Source organism: Ascaphus truei, chromosome 3 (genome assembly GCF_040206685.1).
Source record: "Ascaphus truei isolate aAscTru1 chromosome 3, aAscTru1.hap1, whole genome shotgun sequence".
NCBI classification, from domain to species: Eukaryota; Metazoa; Chordata; class Amphibia; order Anura; family Ascaphidae; genus Ascaphus; species Ascaphus truei.
Genome location: NC_134485.1, coordinates 314,864,776 through 314,891,591, shown reverse-complemented (window position 1 = coordinate 314,891,591; position 26,816 = coordinate 314,864,776). Strand labels below are relative to the sequence as shown.

The 26,816-nt window shown below is 40.0% G+C and overlaps 1 protein-coding gene across 1 annotated transcript; it reads right to left on the bottom strand.

The window, feature by feature from the left end:
- Window positions 1-818: 818 nt before the first annotated feature.
- DNAJC15 (DnaJ heat shock protein family (Hsp40) member C15) lies at window positions 819-23,879 on the bottom strand. Its single transcript, XM_075591089.1, has 6 exons — window positions 23,729-23,879; window positions 12,673-12,724; window positions 11,836-11,909; window positions 11,603-11,679; window positions 9,406-9,476; window positions 819-2,054 (listed from the first exon to the last, which is right to left on the bottom strand). The coding sequence occupies exons 1-6, from the start codon at window positions 23,834-23,836 to the stop codon at window positions 1,984-1,986; spliced, it is 453 nt and encodes a 150-aa protein (XP_075447204.1). The 5' UTR covers window positions 23,837-23,879; the 3' UTR covers window positions 819-1,983.
- Between the last annotated feature and the right edge of the window lie 2,937 nt (window positions 23,880-26,816).

The following is a 26,816-nucleotide window of genomic DNA, read 5'->3' as shown; positions in this document are numbered from 1 at the left end:
TTTTGCGTTGGCGCCCAGAACGTTAATAATAATAGCATTCTTGTATAGCGCTGCTAGTTTTACGTAGCGCTTTACAGAGATGTTTTGCAGGCACAGGTCCCTGCCCCGTGGAGCTTACAATCTATGTTTTGGTACCTGAGGCACAGGAAGATAAAGTGACTTGCCCAAGGTCACAAGGAGCCGACTCCAGGAATTGAACCAGGTTCCCCTGCTCCAAACTCAGTGCCAGTCTGTGCCTTTACTCCTTCTTGATATAACACAATTAAAGTATTCAGATTAGTAGCGGCTATATAAACTGTCTGTTGATAGTTGGCTCCTATTTTTCAACAAACTAGCTTCTCGAAATAATAACTTGAAATATGAAAACAGCTGTTAGAAATGATAACGAGTGGTCGGGTGCTTTTAGTTTATTGCAGTATTTGTTGCTAAGTGGATCCACCGAATGTCTGTAATGCCATTACACACACTGTGAGGAGTGTTTCAAAATGCTTACACACCCTAACACACATTTAGATTTGTTTCCTGTATTGGATTTTACAAGATGTTTTAGTCTGTGTGCTTTAGTGACGCATCAAAAACATGAAATAATATTTTATTCCGAATGAAAGCAACTGTATTCATTGTTTTATGTAACACATTGAAATCAGTGGGGCTTTCCAGTGCGGTGCTATCGCAGGGTACCCATTAGGGGCATATGTCTCAAAAGGGGGAAAAAATAAGTTCCTTCCCGACTCCAGCAAGGGCAATCAGATTTCTCCCTGGATCATAAAGCAGTCTCCAGAGAACCCCCCCCCCCCCCCCCACACACACACAAAAAATATCTATAAATGTTATATTTTGCACCAATATATACACAAGTAAACACAATTGTAGATCATTATATAAACAATATATCAAAGGCCACCTCTGACGTATGACAAGCCATTTACAGTAGTAAAGGTAGATCACCAAAAGTATATTCTATTATTGCAGTAGACTTTTCTTTGCTGTGATTGTTTGACTTTCTTGTGTCTCCCAGGTTGCTGCCAGCATTTAATATTCAGAGCTGAGATCTCCATTCTCTTTTGCCCATTCATATTACCGATACTTTGAACTTCCAGCTAATTAAAGCCAGGGTTGGTGGTGGTGGAGGGGTTAAGAAATGTGTTTGATGAAGCATATAACTTGACGGTATACTTTCTGTATGTGTACATTACCTTTAGATATCCAGCAGGTCTGACTTTTTTTTCCCTCTTATATATAAATAATTTATTTCCCCGCCTATTAAATCTGTGTGGTGGCTGCTTAGAAATGTAACTATTCTACTGGCACAATGGCTAGAATCAGAGAAATGTTGGCAGCAAGTAAAACATTTTATTACATATTTATTCTCTGCACATTATATGTACATAAACAGCATCCAATGCTGAAATGAGACAAGCAAGGAGAGAGATGATTGTGAAGTCGGCTGATGGCCCTTATTGGAACAGCTGGGATCCAGGCACAAAATGTGATGAAGCATCTATACAGTGGCTCCCACTTATTCTGCTGCTCGTGTCTCTGCCAAGGTTACAGCAAAATGTATTTGACTTGGCATCAATACAAACTGTTGAAATCTGGAAAACTATTGAAACCAAACCATACATAAAAATATTCAGATATATTTAAATGCATTAAAGTCCTGCATAACGTATATATTATTTACACCTCTTCATTTAAAGCATTTTCAGGATACATATTGTACCGTGTAAAAGTTTGAATCTAATGGTAATGTTAATTCGCAGCAAAATATACAGTACAGTACTCTCTTCTCAAGAAGTCATTGAAATATCTGCTGTATATTTACAACAGTGGGGAGAAACAATAAGGTACAATAATACATGTTTCTTTTAAACCAGAATAAATATCAGGACTGATACATAAAAAAATAAACAAAAACATTTTCAGTGGATAAAAATGATGAAATTGATCATTATAAAATGAACTTGTATTCATATTCAGATATCACTCTTTGGTGCTAGATTCCAGTAAGTCCTTTGCTTCATTTATTTTCATTGCTAGATAAGGTGATCCACCTGTAATGACAAACAGATTAAATAATATTTTTTTGTGTGAATATAAGCAGAAAAAAAAAAAAAAGGATGGATGACAAAGCTGAAAAAAACAAACAAATAAAACTGGTTTCCCCACGGGGGAATATTCCGGTTAAAATTTTCATGTGGTTATATTGGTTCTAAGACACATCTCTCTGAAAGAGAGTGACAGTAAACATGAAACAACTGCTGTTTGTAAATTAGGCAGTATGCTGGTGCACACAACAGTAACCTCAAGCAATGGTAAGACACTGAGGGAAGACAAAGGAATCAGTTATAGAAATGTACATCTCAACTCAACACCAGTAGAATACCAAAGTTCAAGTACTGTATAGACCTGGTGATGGAGTTGATTTAGCACAGGCCAAATGTAACTTCTCTGATAACGCCCTCCTTTACCTTACCTGCCTTGCAATATTCAAATAAAACTGATTTACAGTATAAGAAACCCAACCAACATGAAAAAGAAAAGAATGCCAGTTCCGATGGAAACAAAGACTGCTCTTCAATATGCTGCATTTCCCTGTTCTGAAGAAGAGCTTATCTTCATTTAAATGAATGTCTGGCAATGATGCCTTGAAATGTATGGAGCTGAACTGTTCTCCAGCATATCCAGTAGTGCCAAGGACTGAAATGTTAATAGTCACACAAAGGCTGTCAGCTCACATCGCTTAACCCACCTCGCCACCCCCCAGTAAATGTTCACAATCATTATTGCGCTACTGAAGTGCAGTTAAAAATAATAATTAGGACTTATGGGGGCGAGGCAGAGGAGACAGAGGTAGGGTGTGCGCTTACTAAATGTATCAGTGTCTGGTATGGTTCAGTGAATTGTATTTCTTTTTAAACCTACAATGCTTAATAAAAATATTGCATTCTAAAGTCATAAGCGCCTCCTCAGCAAAATCTCCACAGAGCAAACAAACCGGCTTTAAACACACACACACAACCAGATTTAACAAATATAAAAATGAAATGGCTCTCAAAGGGATTTTTCTAATAAGTGTTTTTTTAAAACCTGGATTTGCAACCCATAGGTTTTAAAAAATAGTCCATACAGCAGAATACACGGCGTCTCTCAAGACGTGATGGCATGCTTGCGTGTACAGTAAAATGCTCCTTAATGATTTGCGCTGCAGATGGAGCATTGTGTCATATGCTAAATAAGGCAATTCTACTGAACATGCTAGCAAACAATTAGAGGCAAAAATGTACAACACAAACTTGTCCACACTAGATTAGAATACAGTTTCCCATTTCCTTGCGAAAAACTATACTTTTACAAAGTAAGCTAAGGGCCACCAGATCAAAGCATTTCCTTCCCTTAGCCTTCTAAATTTGAACACTGCCATTGCTTTCCACTTCTCCAAACAATCGTGTTATGGTTCAGCAATCATCTAGTGTTGCCCTGTTTCTTTCTTTACTCTCCCCTAAGTAGGAACCATCTGCCTACAGCCACTGACACATTCCGCTGGCTGCATTAGTGTCTCTGATGACTACTCATTTTCATGCAGTAGGAGAGCAGTCATGGACAGATGCGATTTGGCCTGTTTTGTTCTTATGGAAGCCAACCATTGGTCACACAAAGATGTGTTCCTTTATACCTTGCTAGCGAAGTGCACAGCTGCTCATGGCTGAAGAAGTCTCTACTGAGATGAACTATCAGTCCCCCACCTCCCCCCAGATCTGAGTCAACATATGACAGAGGGGCTTCACAATGTGACTTGACACTGCAAATTAAAAAAAACAAAAAACATTAAGTTGGCTATTAGAAACCAGAACTTCTCCCTGATTACCAAAGTATGGTGCTGCATTATCTACTGTTTTTTTTTTATTATTAATCTCAGTAATAATAATAATCATAATTAATACTGATGACTGGGCTCACATCTTTGTGTGCAGAATTTAATCCTGGGCTTGAACATCTTGTTAGCACATTTTTTTTTATACCTATGCAAATGGGGATAAAGTGATTAGCCCAAATTAACACAGAGTAGAGCTAGGTCTCAAATTGGGGTTTTCTCAAAATGAATTTTTTTTTAAACTAAATGTGGCCCTTACGGGAAAAAATTCTCTTAAAAAAAAGTACACTTAATTTTAAGTTAGTTAAATAAAATATCTTCAAGATATCTTCTTACTATCCCAAGGTTTATTAAAACTTGGTTTAATGGCATCAGCATTAGAGACCTGTGAGTTTATTTTTTATTTTTTTTACTAGAGAAAAGTCTTCCTTATGGCATCCATCATGGCCCCTCCAATGTTGTACAGAGGTAGCAGACGTTATTGGCCCTGTTACCTTGAATAACTCACAGAAACACGCGTGAGCATTAAGGAGATACAGCAATTCTTCAAACAGGTGAATAGCACCAATAGAAAATCTTCCGAGGTTCAATCACATAACCTTGGTTCTCATACTAATTTAGTAATGTGGACATTGGATTATTTTTCTTCACCATTGTTTTAAATGATGCACACGTTAAATATCGCGTTGGCATTAACACAAACCTGATTAACATGTGCAATAATGTATGTTACATCTGTACACTGTATGTTCACGTCGTTCTCGATTTCCTTACAATGCCTTTGATTTAATCAGCTGCTCTTCAATGGATATCACCTACTCCTTTCATGACTTATGACTTATGACATCTGTACGCAAATTAACAGCATGATAAATATCACAACCGTCTGCATCTTTAAGCAACAGCAATCATCCTGTTGGTCTTGCAACTACCTGGTTGCAATGTTTGTCAACTTACAGATCGATAGAAACACGTCTATGTGGTTACATGATCACTCTACTACTGACCTCTGAATTGCTGTAGCCCACGTGCACACATCTTCAAATTAACTATACTTTTCATACTCTTGTCAAGTAATTAGGTATACGATTATCCTCCCTGCTATATTCTCTCTCTAAATGTTTTTAAAGTCTTACCAAATGAACCTTGTAATTGTCACTAATGTTCTCCCTATTATAATATTAGACAGTTTCTCTACAAAAGTTGGACAGAATAATTATCTTAGATGTCACCAAAAGGCTATGTTTTGCTCCAATAAATATTCCGAAACAAAAGCACAGGTTCTAACAGACCACGTCTCATGCAATCTAAAATAAATGAATAGCAGAAAAAGTAATATCTTATCAGTAGGAGGGTCCCTAACTGACACACCCTCCCACCCAGGACTTGAAGTGATAATCCTTTCGTGTTCAACCAACTATTTTACATAGTAGATTAAGTTGTTAAATTTAGACGCAGATATTTAGCTTATATTTGTATTTACAGTATTTTGATCCCAAGGCAAACAAATAATAATAATAATATTATACAATTAAACGCTATACATTGTCTCATAAGGGGGAAAAATTAATTCCTTCCTGACTCCAATAACGGCAATTAGATTTCTCCCTGGATAAACATCCTTCCCATGTTTACTTATTTGGTATATCTCTTTACACCTTCCTTACCAAAAAAAAAAAATGTCCAACGTTTTCCCCCTTTTTCTTTTAAGATATCTATTGTATCTTCCATCACAGTCTCCATGGGTAAAATTTTTTTCCACATTTTAACTGCTTTTAATGTAAAGAACCCTTTCCATTGTTGCTAGTGAAATCTCCTCTCCTCCAACCTTAAGGGATGACCCTGTGTCGTTTGTACTGCCCTTGCGATGAGTAGTTTTTTGGAAAGCTCCTAGTATTGGCCCCGAATATATTCGTATATAGTTTTCACAACCCCTCTTAGACTCCATCTTTCTAATGTAAACACATCTAATTTATATCATAAGTCATATTTTTCCACCCCGTTTATTAATTTGGTGGCTTTTCCCTACACTTTTTCTTACTCCATGTTTTTTTTTTACGGAGTGGTGCCCAACAACACTGTAGTCCATATTCAAGGTGTGGTCTTACTAATGCTTTATACAGTGCATAATTATGCTTCCATCCATACCCTGTTTAATGCAAGATACATTCTTATTTGCCTTTGAGCTACTGCATCACATTGAGCACTATTGCTAAGCCTGCTGTCTACAAGCACTTCTAAATCCTTCTCCATCAAGGATTGACCTAATTTTGCTCAATTTAATAGCAGTCCATTTATTCTTGTTTCCCATATGCATAACCAGGGGTCAACAAATGCACTCGCCCGGTCGCCACAAGCATTTGCATTTTGGCCACTGTCAACGGCTTACCTGCGGCGGCATCTCCGTATTCATCTGCAAATTCATCTTTTCCCCCTGCAGCTCCAATTACAATGGGCGCACGCCGTCAAATGACGCCGTGTTGCCATGGCAATGTGACACTACGTCATGCAGAGCCACATTATGCGGCACCGCATGACATCACCGCAGCGTCATTTCACGTCTCATAGCCATTTTAACTGGAGCTGCATGGGGAAAAGATGAATTTGCAGGGCAGAAGAGAGAGAAGGCCGCACCACGCTGTTGGACCCCGTAACCGGACCCCACCGCAGGCAACTGTTGTGGGGGTGGAGGGGGGGGGCGAGGGAGTGTTTTTTTGGGTGGGGGGGGGGGGGGGGGGAAAGAGTGGGTTTTTGACCATTTTGGCGGGCCCTGTGCATAACCATACATGTATCTGTATTAAACCTCATCTGCCATTTACCTGCCCAACTTTCCAGTCTATCCAAGTCCTTCTGGAGAGAAATGACATTCTGCTCTGATTCTACTACCTTACACAATTTAGTGTCATCAGCAAAGATGGAGACTTTACTCTCTGTCAACCTCTATGCCATTAATAAACAAGTTAAAAAGCCGGGGTCCCAGTAAAGATCCTTGGCGTACTTCACTTACATCTTAAGCCCAACCTGAAAAGGTTCCATATAGTATACGGCAAATATACAGGTGCAAATATTTTTACAGAGTACAATTTCATTTATTGTGTACACCAACTTCTTGAGTGGTACTGTATCCAAAGCCTTTTCAAAATCCAAGTAGACCACATCAACTGCATTACCCTGGTCTAAATTCCTACATAGCTCTATATATAGGCACCATGTCTGCTTTACGCCAATCTAGTGGTACTGAGACGGTAGAAATGGAGTCCTTGAACATTAAATAAATAATGATTTGGCTATTACTAAACTTAGCTCCTTACGATGTATGCCACTAGGTTTGACGTATACTTATGTACCTACCGCTCACCTAACAATCTTAGTTATTTACGAACATTTACCAGGTGCATAAGGGAATATAATACCTATATATACATACAAATTGGATGAAAGATATTAGAAAGATCCTACATCCAAAGAATCCCTTTTGCATTGCACTCATGGAGGGTGGGTAAATAAGGGGATAACGTTATCCATGGTACAAATATTCCCTTAAAAACATTCTATTGAATAGTAGACCATAAAAGTAAAATAACACATTTTTATCAATATCAAAGTTGGGACACAGGGTGTGAGGATATATATATAGAAATAAGTGATTCAAATCTTGTTGGTGGTGTTGTACTGGGGAGTACTCAGTATGTGATAAAGGCAAGTTTGCCCCACAAGGGGTTAATACTCCATGATTATAAATATCCCTCCACTGAAAGTTACAATTACATTTTGGTCCTCGAGGCACAGGAGGATAAAGTTACTTGCTCAGTGGCACAAGAAGAGCTCATGGCTCAATGTGTTCACTCACTACACAGGCAGTGTTCTTATTACTACTCCTACTCCTTCAGTCCATTAATGGTCCAGATTCTCCCCATTTGACCGAGATGGACAGATCTCCCAGAAGAGGAGAAGAAAAGTTTTGCGCTGTGAGCGGGATACTGAAATAGCAATACAAACACAAGAGGACCCGGTTACATCGTTTGTCGGAAAAAGACCCATAAGGTGGAGATCAGCCCTCTCATATGTGGTTTTAACTAGATTTTATTATTGTGTGTGTTTGTTACGATTTCCCTTTTCATATTTGTATTAAAAGATACTGCACTATGAATGGTCCTTTTGGGGTGTGCTCTTCTAGTTAATTTGATACTGCAAGCAGTGTGGGAAGTCTACTTTAAGCACCTACTCGTTGGCCAAACAATACCAGAACGGTATATTGACTATTTAATGGACATTTGTTAATTTGAGTAAGAATATATAAAATATTCCACTTTTAGCAAACATTGAAGATCCTGCTTTAAAATCACTTTCACGTGGTTGCAGAAACTTTAAGGACCATAGGTGGTAATTGTAGTTGGTGTGAGTGAAGTGTCAGTAACTTGCAGTAAAACATGCCGAGAGCTGTAATCTATCCACAAGGAATGCAAAAATACACTCTCTCCTGTTTGACTTTTGAAATACAGCGTAATGTTCTACCATCTGCTATTTAGAAGCAGAAGCTCGAATGAGCATATGGGCATGCTTTTTCAAGCAGATGTGGTCTACTTAGAAGTTATAATAATAGTCTTCCTGTAAAATAAATCATTTACATTCAAAACCTTGCTAGTTAAAGGATTTGTGCTTGGTTCTGCAGCCTGTAATTTCAAAACTCTGAATGGCATTAATATTTTATGGCAAGTTTACAGAAGGAAAACTTTATCGAGCTTTTATTTCTAGGTGTATTACCAAAACGGAGCTGATCGAGCAGCGTGTTCTCAGTTTTAGAGTTCATAGCTATAAATGATTAAGAAGATATATTCCAGCATTACATTGCAGGCAAAGGCAACCTTGGATGACAACTATTTTACAGAACCTAATGGTTATTTATTCATCAGCAATACTAACATAGGTAACCTAAAGACAGATGAGTAAAAATGGTTGGATATCATCTACAAGTCCTTGATAGTTTCTGCAACACAGCACTATCCATCCTAACCAATAACCCACTACATTCTGGTTTTGGTTCAGAGACGAGCTGCAAAGATGTGTTACATTCTACACCATCTACTTCAAAAATATACAGAACCCCAACACGTAAACTACTCCACCTATTGATTACATCATTGCCAAAAAACAATATCCTAGTTCTCTTCGAACAACAATTTAGAAACCTAACTTGTTACATAGAGAACCCCAAATTGCAGACCTGGCAACTGTGTAAGTATATATTTTTCCAAGGACTAGTAGTTTGGTGTAAAGAAAATGTACTGATTTCAGCACTATTACACTATTACACAGTGCAGCATGTTTATTGTTGAGGAAAGAACTACAATCACCACTGAATGAACTGCTGATTTAAAATGTGTTGTCCATTTGTTTTTGATAGTAAACACACGTATACATATTGGTATATGTTATTGGCCGTTATAGGGGGTCGACATTACTGAAAGATAAACAAATCCCATTGCAAAATCATTCCCTCATGATTTTATAGCTGCCCAATGCCATTTTACCTTTATCTGGGTGATTTAAAATCATGATTTTCCGATGCGCTGCCCGAATCTTGGGTTTGCCAGCAGATGAACTGTAGAAATAAAGTTTTTACAATAAACTGCATCAACTACGGAGTGTAAATTACATTTTATGGTTTATAAATATAGAAAAAGAAAGGACTTGCCATCTTGTGGGCAAGACACAATACTACATTGCAAAACTGCTACATACAATGTCCAGCATAAAATGTGTATTTTAGTTTTTATGTTTTTAAACGTCTTTCCTTATTCTAATCTGTGTGGAAATTTTTAAATATATATATATATATATATATATATATATATATATATATATATATATATATATATATATATATATTTTTAATATTCTCAAATTAATTTTTTACTAATTTTTCAGTATACTCTTAATTTGTTAGAGTATTTATGCATTTTCAAATTTTTGTTTGTTTTTAAACAACCAAATCTAAAAACAAAAAAAGCTAGTAGCAGCTTCTTTTCAGCTCGTGAATATGAAAACATGCGTTTATGAAAATTTGAATTTGGGCAGAAAATGTGCTCGTCTACTGCAGAACACTACATACCATTTTAAAATACTTTATGAACCTTACTTTATTAGTTCTTAGCAATTGTGTTTTCCATGCTTCAATTGAATGCAATTGTGTGAATTTGATGCAATGCAGTGATTCCCGACGGGGGTTCGTGAGGTATCTACAAAAAAAATCTGTAATGATGAATCTCAGGCAGTATAGTGGGTTCCTGAGACTGTACTTAGTAAGGCCCCAAACCGCACCTTAGCGGGGGTGATATAGCGGTCAATTACAGCTGGAGCTTCTAAAGTCACTCCCCACAATGCTTTGCATCCACAACAGCAAGGCATTGTGGGTTGTGACTTTGGAAGCTCCAGCTGTAATTGACAACTATATCACCCATGCCGTTTGCACGCAATGACGTGTGGTTTGGGGCCTTAGGTGGCTTGTGTTCACCCTGGGAGACATAATAAGCACATTCTATCATATTTCTTGAGATACTCATATTGTTAATTTCTCTCCCTGTCTGACACCCAGGGCTGGCCATGTCTCACGGACCTCTGATTTGGTTTTGCGCATGCACGTACCGGTGTTGGTGTGTGTTACACTGTGCCTGCTATGGGAGTCTGAGGGGAGGAAACTTTTCAGCCCCTGTGATGCACGTATTGACGCTATCATCCTCACGCTCTATAGGCAGCTTCCATTGCCATGACGGATCTGCCCACAGTTAGTTACTGCGCAAGCGCGTACCTCGGTGGATGACAGACCCGTCCTGGCTCTGGATTGGTTGCTAGGGGCGTGACGTATGAGCGTCATGTGAGCACACTGCGCCCGGCTTATGATGTACGATTTTTTAACTTGCTTTCTGCGGGAGTGGCGCCGCACTTTTCCCGCTGTGGGCGGCCTCTATTGCCAGGACGGATCTATCTACAGTGTGGTTATTGCGCAAGCGCGTACCACGGTGGATATTGGATCTGTCCTGGCTCTGGATTGGTTGTCGGGGGCGGGACTTGTGGTCTCCATGCCCGCAGATGCATTAAGGAGTCTTTTTAGACACACCATGGGCTTGTTAGCAATCAGGTAGGGCGGTTCTACTTTGTGCTATGTGTATTGGTTAATTATGTTAGCTTGTCTCTATAAATATGTTAACGAAGTTGGATATGTATACCTTGACAAAGCGCTCTGTGCAGCGTGAAATGTTGGTGGGGCTTTCTGGCCCTCTTTTCTACATGACCATTAAATAACTATATTTTAATGGGACGCACACTCTCCTGATCATTTATTTGCTGGATACTTGTTGTAGTGCTCGGCCTCTTCTCCTCCTTTTTGATCAATTTGCTGAAATAATGAGACTAATGAGAACCCTTATGAAATGCGCCGTAAGACATTAAATGTGATAACAATAAATGGCAGATCTTGGCTGGTGGCTTTGCAATGGTATTTTCATGTGGAAGGAAAGAATATAATCTTCAGAGCTAACAGGCAAGTATTATTCCATACGGGTCCAATAAAATGTATTCCAACCTGCCACTGATCTGGTCACTACGTGAGATGGTTCGCTCTTTAATCTGCATATTATCATAGTAATAACGGATTTGGTAAAACAACAGGACACATTTAGGTCACGTATTGCAGAAACAAAATGTAACACTTAAATATAGCACACCCACCTAACACCTAAAATAATGCTAGCTTCTCGCCTACTCATTTTCTGATCAAATCCTCCTTTGTAATAATAAGACAGGCTCTGCGGAGAGAGAGAAAGAAAAACTAAGTCGTGCAGTAAAAATCACACCAATATAACACTACTACACACGGATATGACCAGAAGCTGAACACAAAAATGAAAAGGGAGGCTCACACAGTTCTGCACTATTTATCATATACATCACTTCACACTTACAGAGGCTGGGAATTTTTTTGCATTTTCTGTGATTACTTGTCCCAAAGGTTTCCATAGCTGGAAAGCAAAGCGACCTGAGAATAATCAGACAACATACATTTTACCACCTGTCCAAAAATAATACATTTGCTTGCAGAGACGTGCTTACTTTTATACTTGTTCAATATCAGGTCTGTGCATTGATTTTATGTCTGAAAACCGTTTAAAACTAGGGAAAAGCTACGTTTGCCGGCTTGATCAAGACGTCACCATCTGATTTGTAGCTCATCTGGACGGTCTGCATCTTGTTGATGAACCCTTTCCATCATTTACTGTATGTGTACTGCAAATTTAAACCAGAGAAAAATACTACACCTGTGCTGAATTGTAGAATTTGTAGTCCACAAAATATATTTCTAGTTATTATGCCTTGAAAATTAAATATACACAAAACACATACTGTGTGTGTACATATAATACATCTGTCATGTCACAAATTGAGTTGTGGGTTAAATGTTTTCTATATTTGATATTGGGTACTTATAACTTAAGTTTTGGCCAGAATTTTTTTTAAATACGTTTGGTGACAGAAAGCAGTAGCTTGTGAGCAAAACATCTACTGTATGGATTTCCTTTTTTCTATCCTAGTCTACTGAACAAAAGTGGTTAGTAGAAAAGTGGGACTGCACCTTTAAGCCTTGGATAAAATCAGTAATGGTGTGCATATTTGACATAGGTTATTACTTGAGTGGTAAACAAGCATTAATTGTACTTCTACCCTGCCTTACAGACGTCTACAGTACTAGATGTAAAAAAAAAAAAAAAACAACAAAAAAAACTAATGAGAAATCTCCTTACCGGCAAATGCTGCAGCTGCAACACCAAGTCCCACTGCGATCAGAGTCCCACCCTAACGAATAAGGTTCCAAAATTAACAAAGCTACTGTGAAACGTGTTCATAAAACAAGCTTTTTATGGTAATTTTACATAGCCCACTTACAGTAAGTGTAGCAAACAAATGTGTGTTTTAAATGTGAAGGGAACACAATTAAAAAGTGCAAACTATTCATGCCTATTCTGCTTTCCAGAACAAGCAAGAAGAACGCTTGCTTCGTTCCTTAAGGTGCCAAAAAATTAACAGCACCAATTAAAAAATTTTTTTTTAAACACAGCACAGATAGTCAATAATAAATAAATAAGAGATCATTTCCAAAGTTTGATCATGTTCTATAGTTATTGTTGCTCAATCATTATGTGCTTCTGTTGCAGATACAATCGTTCAATATTGTGATAAAAGTAGATCAGACTGAGCCCTAGAGCTCCATTTTTTTGTCAATAACAAGATTTACTTTTTGGCATATAACTGTTAAAGTTACCAAAAAAAAAAAACCACAACAAAAAAACAAACACTTTTTTTTAGTGCACTAAATGCAATACAGTCAGTAGGTGTTGTGTTAGTCAAAATATGTATTGAGTGATGGTTCAATTCACCGAATGTGTACAAAGTCCACAACATTATTCCCTAACATAGGGACAGTGGTACCAATATCTTGTATTTGCACTTAGAGCTGGAAATGAATTTCTTAGCGGATTCTGACAGAGGGTTTGTCACACATCAATACTTATGTAATCATTTTACTCTCAGATTAGAAATGGATGGTGTATTTCTACCAGAAAATGAATGTAAGCATATTACATGCAAGCAAGAATGTTATAATGTAAGGTTGAATATCCTATCTATGTCGCCCTAGTTATGAGTAGATGGTGGATAGTTGTAAGAATGCTATAAACTATTACCAAGGCTGATGTCAGGACATATATCTGCGTGTATTGGAAATGTCCATACCGAATGGGATGAGGCAGAGCATGGAGTGTTTGCTAAATTAAACTCTAAAACTCCAATCAATTGGGAGTCTATGTGCACAACCATAAGTTATTTAAGCCAATCAGAATTTTAATATAGGCTTGAGCTTTACTATATACTATTGGATACACACACACACACACACACACACACACACACACACACACACACACACCACAATTCTGAGTTTATATTACCATATGAATAGGAATCTGCTAATCTGACAGTGGCTATTACTACTGTATTAGCCCTTGATATTAATATCTGGTCAAGCTGATTCTATACTAGGTATCGGATATACTCGGAACGCATAATGGGTGCGTTAATACTATATCATTAGGTGTCCTTATATGTGTTAATAGATATTCTCTGCATACTACGGTGTTGAGAATTATTAATTCTCTTCATTACTATACACAGCTTGTATACAGACCCAGAGATATTTAGCTCTGTGTATGTATGTATGTATGTATATATATCACACCCTATACATTAGGGAGATATAGTATTACATCCTATCTTTGATGTCGTAAACTTCAACAACCTATTATTATTAGTGTTGTTCTATGTGTTAGCTTAATGTGTCACTTTATTTTACTATTATATCCAATAAAGGTTATATTTTAATTCATTCATTCCACATAAGAAAGAGTGCTAGAAAACAGGGGGCTTTTTCTGTTCTTGTCCTTTCAAGACCAGTGGTCTTCTGAAACAGGGATATCCTTAAAAACAGACCAGTTGGTGGCCCTTAAGGACTGGAGTTGGCCACCGCTGAACTAGTAGATGATACAGATAGTCCTAGTTCATTTAATTGACTGTATTTTTGCAAAAATCGGACCCACAGTGCTCTATTAATAAACGGTGAGCAACATTGGGGAATATTCCATCAATACTCTTCTTTACAAGCCAGCTGACAATGCAACTTTCTCCTCAATGTACCGGAGACCTCTCATGTACAACACTAGTTAAATGTATCACATATTAGCAATACTGTAAGTGAAACTTGGAAGCAGTAAGAAAACCATCTGCCTCACTCCCAGCTGGAAGTATTTCTAACGCTGAAGTATTTCTCTACGGAACAGAAATGACTCGCTTCTCATTCCCGGGCACTGACATTTTTCATTCTGCTGAGGTGTCTATTCTGTATTTTTTTTTTTTTAATGTGCCATCCTTGTGTTTTTATGCCTTCTACAGTTTATTTCAAATTCTGTGAACAAAGCACTTTGTTTTCAGTAAATTGAAATAAAATAAATGATGTTGACTCAGCACAGTGACTGCCAAAAAGAAAAAGGAATACCTGCAGAATAAAAATAAATAAAACACCTGAGACTAGTGGCATACATTCGTTCTTAGAACGCGAGAGGTAAATTAGTTTAACATTCACATACAATACACATCTCTAGTAAGTGAAATCAAGGTTACAAATGGTTGGTAACTTTCACATATCTCCAACAAGTTAAGGTAGATATAAAAGAGGGGAAAAACAACCTCTATATAAGCACTTATGGAATATTACAAGTAACAATTGGCTTTATTACAAATCGAACAGCAAGTATTTTAATACTACCAATGACATATTATAACAAAAAAACAGCAACACCCTCATAGCTACCCAAACATCCTCTTAGCCCCTGCAAACTGGCATCAAAAATACCAAATCATACAAGTTAGGAGAAAAAACTGGAAAAATTGCTCTGACATAACTGGCAAGTAAGTTGTGAAAAATATTACAAGACCTAATAAAACATGTTTTGCTTTAAAAACTTAAATGAGTTAAGCAATAAACATTTAGTTATGTTATACTTTTTGTTTATTTTGTTAATAATGCTGCTAAATCTTGAATATTACTTATTATTACTTTCATACAGGTCTTAAAGCTGCCGTTCAGACAATATCCTGCATGTGTGTTTTTTTAAAATAAATCTGTAGTATGAAAAAATACTTTTAGCATTTTCTGTTTTAAAAAAAACAACTTTGAAAGACCAATTTTCTTGTATTCTATTTTAACAACCATTTGCTAAGGCACTGCCCCTTCATGTCCTGTCACAAGCCCTGGCACACCCCTTTGTGAGACCTGCCCTCCCTCTTGCACATGTCAGTGCAGGAGTGCTCATGAATACTCATGAGCTTCCACTGAGTGACAGAAACAGAGGAAATATATTCCCCATATTTAAAGATGTCGCCAAACTTTGCCGATCAATAGACGGAGAACGAATTGACCGGCAGCTATGCAGTTCTTTAGGTAAGTAGAGATTGCCCACATGAAACTATTGAAGTGAAAAAAAAACCTATAATTTTTTTTTTTAAAAAGCCTGAACTGCAGCTTTAAAGCAGCACTCCAGGTTTTGCTTATTTTATGCATTGAAGCAGGGGGCCTTTGGAGCTGAAGGTATCACCTTCCTGTTGAAATGTTCCTCGTCAACGTGGGCCAATAGGAAGCCGCAAGGGATGACCTTTGAATTTTCCCACTAAAAAGTCTAAAGCCGAGAGGCCTCAATGACGACTTTGTACTGACATGTTTTCTTTAATTCTAAAAAGGTGTACCTGTTTCTTTAAAGGCTTTTCCTGATGCTGGTTAGTCATTATTGTCAAGCATATTGTATTTATAATTTGACGGTTTTGTTATTAGCCTTTAATAATGTTGTCCTTAGACATATACACAACTCTGTGCCAGTTTTTAACTTGTGTCACTATTGTATACTTCTTCTCCATGACGACTGATCCATCTGCTATGTCTTTCGTCAGCTGTTCTGATTTGCATACATGTTGCCATGGTGATCTTCTACCTCCATGCTGATACCCAGCTCTGAACATCACCACAGTTTTTGCGCTGTGATGTCACAACCCAGAAGTTCCACGCGATCAGCAGTGGTGTTGGCTTTCCAATGTAGGACGGTGTAGGGTGCTCAGTGGAGGTTTAAAGATCAGTAATATTGTTTTGTATTTCTGATGAAGGTGCATGCTGCACCGAAACTGTCGATGCTTCTGTATTTGCTTTAAGTTATTAAATTGACTATACATAGTAGATGAGGTTAAAAAAAAGACATCAAGTTCAACATATGCTAATTTTAGACAGGTACTTATCCTATATTTGCATTTACAGTACTTTGATCCAGAGGAAGGAAAACAAAAAACCCCAGTGAAACATCATCAAATGATATCTCATAAGTGGAGAAATAAATTCCTTCCTGACTCCAAATAATGGCAATCAGATTTCTCTATGGATCAACATCCTTCCCATGTTTATTTCTTTGGTATATTCCTGTATTCCTTTCTAAAAGGAAGTCCAAGTTTTTTTTGAAGATATCTATTGTATCTGCCATCAGTCTCCATGGGTAATGAATTCCACATTTTAACTGCCCTTACTACAGCTCAACCCCGTTACAACACGAATTCGCGTAGAACACGATGCAAGCGTGGTTCCCAATTTTTGTATTTACGAATACTTTACAACACGATTATTGGTATCTTAAATACTTTATTGTGCAATGCATACAATTGTACATTATTTCTAACGCGGTCCGCTTAAAGCGCGATGTGATACTTTGAACCCCAAGCATAGCGTTATAAGGCGGTTGAGCTGTATAAAGAATAGTTCAAAGAACCCTTTCCTGTGTTGCTTGTGAAATCTCCTTTCTTCCAACCTTAAAAGGGATGACCCTGTGTTGTTTGTACTGTCCTTTGGATGAATAGTTCTTTTAAAAGCTCCTTGTATTGACCGACTGTATTTGTATATAGTTATCATAACCATCCTTAGATGCCGCTTTTTAAATGTAAACAAATATAAATTAGCTAGCCTCTCTTCATAAATTAGATTTTCTATCCCCTTTATTAATTCGGTGACTCTTCTCTACACTTTCTAGTTCCATAATGTATTTTTTATGGAGTGGTGTCCAAAACTGTACTCCATATTCAAGGTGTGGTCTTACCAATGCTTTATACAGTGGCATAAGTATGCTTACTTCCCTTCTACCCATTCCCCGTTTAATGCACGATAAGATCTTATAGGCGTTGTCAGCTACTGCATGACATTGAGCACTAGTTATGCCTGCTGTCTAGAAGCACTCCTACAGTAAATCCTTCTCCATAAAAGATTCTCCTAATTTTGCACCATTTAATTTGTAAGTCGGCTGTTGACTTTTCTTTCCCAAATGCATAACCTTACATGTACAGTATCTGTACTAAACAGCTGTGGACGATTTCAAGCATAAATAATAAAGATGCTATATTGTCTATATACATGTATATTCAGCATGTAACTGGTTAAAATAAATAATTTAGTATTAAGTTAGAAATTATATTGGAAAATGATAAGCTGCCTCTACAAAGATAAGAAGTTAAATCAATAAGAAGACAGGCGGATGTTTTCTTTGATTTTAGAAACTTGGTATGTTTAATGTCTGCCGAGTTGAATAGTATATGGTCAAGAGTTTGGAATCAAAGGTTAATTAAATACTTAGAAAGACAATACAATAGAGAGAGGTCTTAAAAGATAGGGAACATAGTATTGACTGTACTTTGTGACAGAACAAAGAGGTTCTTTTAAATCAAAGTAATGATTAACTTTGATTGATTGGTTTAAACATTGATGATTGACCAAGAGCATTTTGGGGTGACACTGAGAAAAACAGGCGATTACTATGTTAAGACTGCTGGAATAAAATCTATAAAAAGTATATTTGAATGAAAGATTTAGAAACATTTATCATCCAAGCTAAGAACAACCAAGCAAACCATTCTCCACGCTATAACTAAATTCTATATGCCTGAATGATGTAATGGACTGAAATGATGCTGTGAAAGATGTTTTCTATTTTCTCTGATTAAATTGAGAAAAGAACCAGACCATGGACTATTTGACATATATTGGAAGGTGGGACATTTATTTGCACCCATCTAATGAGCAAATCTTCACTGTGACGTGGCTGCAGGCTTATAACACTTTGGCCAAAGGGTTTAACTAAATGACCCTTTCTTATGAGAATACAAACATTTAAGTATTTAACTACGTATTTTTTGTCATATTGGATGTAGCAGTGGGTATTTTTGTTGTATACATTTGGTCACGCCCAGCAGCACTCCTTTTGACATACATACATACATACATACATACGATATGGTGGGTCCTGGAGCTTGCAGGGATTTGTGTGCAAGATAAGATCTTAGCAACGAAGATGGCATAGTCAGGGCACTCAGACAGGTTCAGGAACAGCCAAAAAATTTAAAAATTAAAGAAAAGGGTACCAGTATGTGCAAAAGGAAAAAAAGGCTTTATTTTTAACAAGAGTAGGTGGTAGACAAGCCAGAAAGGTCCTCCCATGCATGTGTTGCACCACAGGAGGGTCTGTTCCCTCACCGTGGACGTGCGGTCTGCATTCATTGCGGAAGCGGGACCCGTTACTGAGGAAGGCTTCACTATAGAGGGTAAGGCGGTCTTCGTCTTTTTCTTACCTCCAGCATCCCATATCCGGGTCCCCGACGGAACTCTAATCCCCGGGGCAAGAGAGACTATCCACTTAGGAGAGTGACCGCAGTGTCACTGATATCTCTAGGATAAGCATAAATCTCCTGACGGGCTTCCCGCTGAACCTCCCCCCTGTTCAGACACAGCCCTTGGGCATATGCATAGCGCGCGACAAGCATACTTCACAAGATAAGATCTTATTTGCCTTTGCAGCTACTGCATGGCATTGGGCACTAGTGTTAAGACTGCTGTCTAGAAGCAGTCCTAAATCCTTCTCCATCAAGGATTCCCCAATTTATCCCCATTTAATTTATGTCGCCTGTTTATTCTTGCTTCCCAAATGCATCACCTTACATTTATCTGTATTAAACCTCATCTGCCATTTACCTGCCCAAGTTTCCAGCTTATCCAAGTCCTTCTGGAGAGAAATTACATCCTGCTCTGATTTTACTACCTTACACAATTTAGTGTCATCAGCAAAGATAGAGACTTTGCTCTCTATGCTAACCTGTCAAGATCGGGGCTAGGCCACGCCCCTCGGACACATCACGCAGAGTCATGGCGGATGCGCGCAGAGTGCCGTCCGCAACTTCGGGGGACAGCCCCACCGGTAACACGCGTGCCGCATTCCTCATGCACCCGCACGCCGCGCTGTAAACAACATTAACCTCAGTTGCTCCTCACCGTGATACCTGTGACCTTTCCACCCATCAACACACAACCTATGTGTAATCACCTCCATCTTGCTACCTTCCTATTGGCCCTCAATCCTTTATAGGCGTAGTCAGCCCCATGGCTACTGGCTGAGTATAAACTCCTGTTTGTGTATCCGTGCTTGCTGCTGTTACTGTGCCTTGTATGACCTTCGTTGTAACCCCTGCTCGTACCTGGACTTCTCTCTTCTGTGCCCCTGGACCTCAGCTTGCCTCTGGACTCCCGCTCTCTCCTCAATTACGATGACTCTCTCCTCTCCAACCCCTGACTACGACAAGTACCACGACTCACCCGAACGCTCCTACCTTGGCTACACGACCCTGACACTGCAATCCGGACCTGGTCTCGTGGTTGTAGGGCTGTGGCTTTATACATCCCCACCTCAGCCTCGCGGTCTAGTCCCATTTGTGGTGAGCACACGCTACACAACCTCAAGGTCATTAATATACAAGTTAAAAAGCAGGGGTCCCAGTACCGATCCTACAGGTACTCCACTTACAACTTTAGCCCAAGCTGAAAAGGTTCCATTTATGACAACTCTGTCGTCTATCATTCAACCAGTTTTCCATCCAGGTGCAAATATTTTTAGAGCGTCTAATCTCCTTACTTTGTACACTAACCTTATGTGTTGCACTGTATCAAAAGCCTTTACAAAATCCAAGTAGACTACATCAACAGCATTACCCTGGTCTAAATTCCTACTTACCTCCTCAAAGAAACGACTGAGATTGGTTTGGCACGACTTATCCTTCATAAATCCATGCTAACTATTAGTAATAATTTTGTTATCCATTCGGTATTCCTGATTATCCTGTACTTCAAGTAGCTTACCTACTATCGATGTCAGGATTACAGGTCTGTAATTCCCTGGTTCTGGTCTAGATCCCGTTTTAAATATAAGCATCACATCTGCTTTACCCCAATCTTGTGGTACTGAGCCTGTAGAAATTGAGTCCTTGTATATTAATGTAATGGTTTGGCTATTACTGACCTTCTTCTTAAGAACTCTTGGGTGCATGCCATCGGAACCAGGTACTTTATTCATATTCCTTTTATCAAGTGTCCTATGCAGTTCTTCCCCCGTTAACTATGACATGGTCTATATTTTGGTGTGCTGGAAGTATGCTTTGTCGACTTCACTGCTAAACTGACCAGGATAGACTAGTCTTTAGCACCCAGTTAGTTACTCTCTGTCAGTTTATTTATTTTAGACTAGTTTTGGTCTATAACAGGGGTGCGCTAACTGGGCGGCGTAAGATTTTTAGGGGGGGAGCGTGGCAGTTACAGAAATCCCCACGCTTACCTGAAGGCATTTAAATTATATGCCGGGGATCACGCAAGGCCTCTGTAATTTTACTTACCTTAAACTTAACAGCGATGCGTCAAATCAAACCATGTTAACGTGACGTCACATAACTCCGTGGTGTCATGACGCCGGAGCTGAACAGGGGGAGGTGGGCGCAAGCAGGAGGTGAGAGCAGGCAGGGTGGCGCAGGGAGAAAAATTTGCATACCCTTGGTCTACAGTATTGTGATTTCTGGTATTCTATTTCTTACAAATCAATATAGCCACATTCCAACCCTCACAGGCTAATAAAAATGCTCAATGTCATCAGCAAATAACAAAACAAAAATAAGCAGCGTTAAGATCCAAAAATATATCTACAAATATATGCTTTCCCTATTTATGAATTAAATCCCAAGTGCTGCTTCTTACCACTTCCAATTAAAAATGTATCTTTAAATCAAATCCATTTCAAACGCACAAATCGTGTGGAAAACAGAAGAGAAAAAAGAAAAATGTATAGTGTAATATTGCTTTGATTTTGTTTTCAACAGGACTACAAAAGTAAAACAATAATACATTCTATATTGTTTTTCTTTCTACAACGACCTAGTTCTGCCTCTGTTTGTCAATCAAATGTTTCCACTACCTGTAACCCATCATGTCTTAGTCAGACACCACTCAAGATAAGGGAAAGAAGAGGCTCTATCCATGATAGCTCTTATTAAAAACAGTGACATCACACTTAGGATAGTAGCTAGAAAAAAAATAGACCTGAGGTTTAAAAACAAAACTTTAACAAACTATTTAAAATACTGATAGGCGAGTGTGTTTTTGTAAAAGACGACATCAATCACCCAGATTTAACTTCCTAAACATGTAAATTCATTAAACCTGGGATTTTTAATTTAGGAATAGGTTATAAAATGGAGTGTGGTGTGTGCAGATTTCCATATTTACCCTATGCAAAATAATTAACTGAGAATATATAAATACATGAACTTTCTAATCCGCCGCCCCATGGCACTTAAATGTGTTCTGCCGCCTCCTTGCTTCTGCCCTCTATCGCCTTTGGAACACCAGCGTCAAATGACACCGCATGACGTCACGTTGCCATGGCAACGCGACGTCATGGCACAATTTGACGTTGCAACATCACGCCATGTGATTTCACGTTGGAACATCCATGCGTCATTTGAGGAGGCGGCAGGACACATGTAAGTGCCTTTCCATTATGTCCGACAGCGTGGCAAATGCATATGGGGGCGGATGTTTTTGCCACCCTATGCCTGGGCCTAACGGGAAATCCGCCATTGTACATGAACGTTAGCCTATTCAATTAAAAAAAAAAAAAAAGGAAGGTCTGTGTACATTTTGTGCCTAGAACATTTCTGGCCACGTTTTCAAGACGTGCAAGTCTATAAAAAACATGCTGAAAGACAACCCCTTTCATATAATTGGGAAAGAAAGGGACAGACTGTATTACTATGTGCAATGTTACTCTGTACAGATGTAGTCCACATTATTGCAAACTGTGGTGCGCTGCATCGGGACATACACAACGCGTCAGCGGGAGAAGCGGACAATGTTTTGAATCAGCTGCGAGAGTGAAGAGTGTGGGGCTACAGTGCCATGTCACCCGAGGGTGCCCATCATGGGATGCCATACCATGACTACATTTGCAAGACACCTTACAGCCAGGGGCCATATTTACTAGTCTGTGCTGGAAGGTGTCTTATGGAGTAGCACGGGTTAGTAAATATGCCCCTTCATATCTATACCGATAGCAACATAACATTGACAGTTCAATCTAAGCAAAAAAATAAGTGTGTAGACATTCCTGTCAGGACCTTTGCAGCACAACAAACCCTTATGCAACAGCAATGAAATGTTTCATACATCTTGGAGCTGTGCCCAGGTACACATTGGTCTCTGGCCTGTAATGAGTACTGTATCTCAATTACCAAAAAGCAAGAGTACAGTACTGAGGATAGTTGTTTCTCTGTACAGTTCTTTATTATTTATAACGCAAATACACTATTTTTATATAACTGGGCTTTTTAGTGGAGCAAGGAGACTTTTATAAATCAAAGATTCAGGTATAACAAAACTAAGTGACTACTTAGAGGACTTGCTGGTTCAGACCTTCATATTAAGTCATATTTGTTCAATTACATCGTCATTGCCATTTGATACAGGATGAAGAAATGTCACTCATTTGGACTTGGATCTTGACAGCAATGGAGTAAATGAGGTGAAAAGAAGAGTCTTGTGGGGAGAGGGTTTACAGTACATTTTTGGAAACATCCGAACAAGGCAAACAATTAGTGATTATAAAGTTGTTGGGTGGGTGAATGACCTTTAAAGCTGCCCCAAAATATCCAGCAATGCCAGTTATCAATAAACCACACACAGACCGTAGTTGTTTTTAAAGACACGTCAGGGATTCTATCACAATAACGTGACACTGCTATTCATTCCTCTCTGCGGAGTGACAGGCGGGAGGTGACTGCGGGCTCTGGCTGGCAAGGTCACTGCAGATACGGCTCCTGTGAGGGGCAGGATCCGCCCCGCCGTCCATTACTCACCAATCTTCGATCAAGGTCGGTAGCTGATCTATTTCCCCCGGTCCTTCTCATGTACTCCGCATAACGCAGGGACTCATACGAGCCCATGCCGCTGCTGGGGGACGCCATGACAGGTCAAAAACAGTGCTTTGGAAGCCCAGCGACGGTGCCCACGGAGGGACAAACTACCTCCAATAACTAGAAAGGCCAAAACTGGGAATATGCAAAACGTGTTTCTTTTCTGAGTACATACAGTAACAGCAACATGGGCTTCTTAGCACTGGCAAATCATGATTGAAACCATATTTAGACGTGCTTTTAATTTTTGAGACAGTAAACATTTTTTTTCCAGTGGGGAATAAATTTAGATCTGTATATTTATGGTAAGATGTTATTCTATATTGTTTTCTACAGGAGAAAAATATTATAAGTCAGAAAGGGTGCGTGTGCCGAGCAGGCACATTTTATAGAAACGTCTTTGTCTTTTGTCACTGTTTTGTCACAGAAATTGTTTTTGTGATGGTGATGTTTTTAATTAAAAATCAAAACACAATTTCAGTGACAAAACGCAAAGAAGTGTGACTTAGAACGTGCGTGCTCGGTACACACACCCTGTTTTTAGCTATTTGCACTTTTAGATTTATACTAACTGTGAATTCCTGGTGTGTGTCTCTGTGTGTCTGTGTGGTGTTCACCATGTCTCTGTGTGTGTGGCCTCATTCTCCCAAGTGTGGCGGCGTTGCTGCTGCTTCTGATCTGGCACGCGGCGCCGGGCGCTGCTGCCAACACTGACATCACCGACGGCCTCTTCTGCCAGCAGTGACGTCACTACCATTATCAACTTCCGTCACCATGAAGGCGATTTTGTGCAAGCGAAATTTTGGTAGGTGCCAGCAAAGACGTTTCACTTAAAAAATATTCCATATTAAAAAGATCAGGATCACCCTCCTGTATATGTTGAGTACAGTACTGTATGTGCTGCCCACCTATTTATCTATCTATTATTGAGGGGAAGCACTATGCTGAGAGCTAGTGATATAAATACAAGAAGGTGTGAATCTTAAAGTGTTGATGTTGCGACATCCTATTTGCACAATATTTTGCCGCCATTTTGTTTACACTGAGGGAGATTTGAAACCGGTAACCTCACCAGTAAGTATCTCCCAGTCCTCCCATCCATGCTTACCTTGTCCGGTAGTAAAATCTCTTGAGTCAGAGCAGGAGCAGCACGGGGAGAGGAGTGCTCTATAGCAGCAGACAGGAAGTTCCGGGTCAGGCTGCTAGATAGCGCACCTCCCCTGCAGTCCTGCTCTCACTCTCACTCAAGTGATTATGTTACCGGCTAATACTTTCAGCCCGGTGCCGCACACCATCTCCCGTGCTGCATATCATCTCCCCCTCCCCCCCACCCCCAAACACAGGGAGTCCCGGCGGCCCTGTTCGGCACAGTTTCACTGCCAATTCGCCACAAGTAACGAATGGCGAAAGGGTTGCCCACCCTGGACTTAGAATAAAGAAGGATAATAAATGGGAAGCTGCAATTAACATAGATGACCAGTATAAGGCAACGGATTTAGGCTCAAGACGCTCAAGAGGTGTGGGTTTGAAGGCCATCTCTGCTTTATGCAAAAGAGGTACTAAGCACATTCATCAAGTCCAGTGGTGTACATCAATGTTTTTTACTTCCAGCCAATTGTATTTTTAACTGGCCCCGGCTTTGGTGAGTTGTATAATTTGGCCAACACAGAATTTCAACATCACATACAGCAATTGGGGAACAAACCAGCTTTGTACCGCACACATGCAATGAAGTGAGGAATATAATGTGTATAGGTCATGGCGGCACGGAATTATGAGAATTTGGCTGAATAGGCTGCGCAGTTATCCTGCTTCCAAATCTACTTGATTTAATTTTGGTTGTGTAGCCAGGTCCCCCTCTGCCCCGACGCCCTCCCTCACCTGGCTGGCGATCGCGGGTGCCGCGGAGCCCAATGGCGGACCCGTCGGCGATTGCAGGGGTGAGGGGCAGACGGGAACCGGAGCGGAGGTTGCTGAGGACGGGAGCGGCCGTTTGTCAGGGCCGCGGGCGCGTCGCTAGGGCTCTCGGTGGCTCCCCGTGCAGAGCGCCGCCATCTTGGCCGGGACAGTTGCGCATGCGCGAGCAGCAAGCGCGCGAACCCTAGCCTACCAGGGACAGGCTCTTGTAGGGACTACAAGTCCCATGAGCCTCCGGAGCGCCCCACGGGACGCCAAGGAGCCAATAGGGCTAGAGTATCTCCCTGCACAGAGGGATTGATACATTTCGCGCGAGGAGCACGTTAGTCAGGACCAGGACAAGCTAGGGGTAGGAGGTGAGTGCAGGGGTCAGTGACCCACTGCATTAGGCCAGCAGCCCCCTAGGTCCCAGTTAGGTCCTGAGCCACTGTGTAGCTTGTTGTGCTATAGGGACAGGCCCTAGATAGGGACACTGCCCCATTAGCTGTTTGCATAGTCAGGGACACAGCGCTGAAGCCATGCAGCCCTGCGAGGTGGGTTCTGGGCTCAGAACGCCACCAAAGACACTGAGACTAAGGTGATATTATCCACGCTGGAATTCACCCAACGCGGTGCGGAGGACGACGTCGGATCGGGCGGAATCCCTGTCGTAGTCTGCGGAACCCGGGGTGGGAGCCCCGGGCAGGTATCATTCTTCAAGTGCACCAACACTATACAGCAACGCAAGAAGCACGCCTAAAGGGTGGGGGTATCACTTGGGGACACTTACGTGGAGAGTGGCCAAGGGCCTTGTATAGTGCGATTGGACACGGTGTGGGGATACACGGTGGTGGGTGTGGGGATTATGCAATATACTTATGCAGTGCTAACCGTTAATGTGTTTAGTGAATGTTATGCTTATATATATGCAGTAAAGCCAGTTCTGTTGTACAACTGTTTGCTTAACGTGATTGTTTCCTGTGAGGGCCTCCTCCCACTCTGTTGGGATCCCTCCCAGGTGGAGGCGTTGCACCACGAGATCGTATTATATGTATGTACCCCAGGCTCCCCAAGCGGAGGCTTAGGCTCCTGAGAGCCACACAGGTTACACAGCAGGTGGTAGCGTCTGTATTGA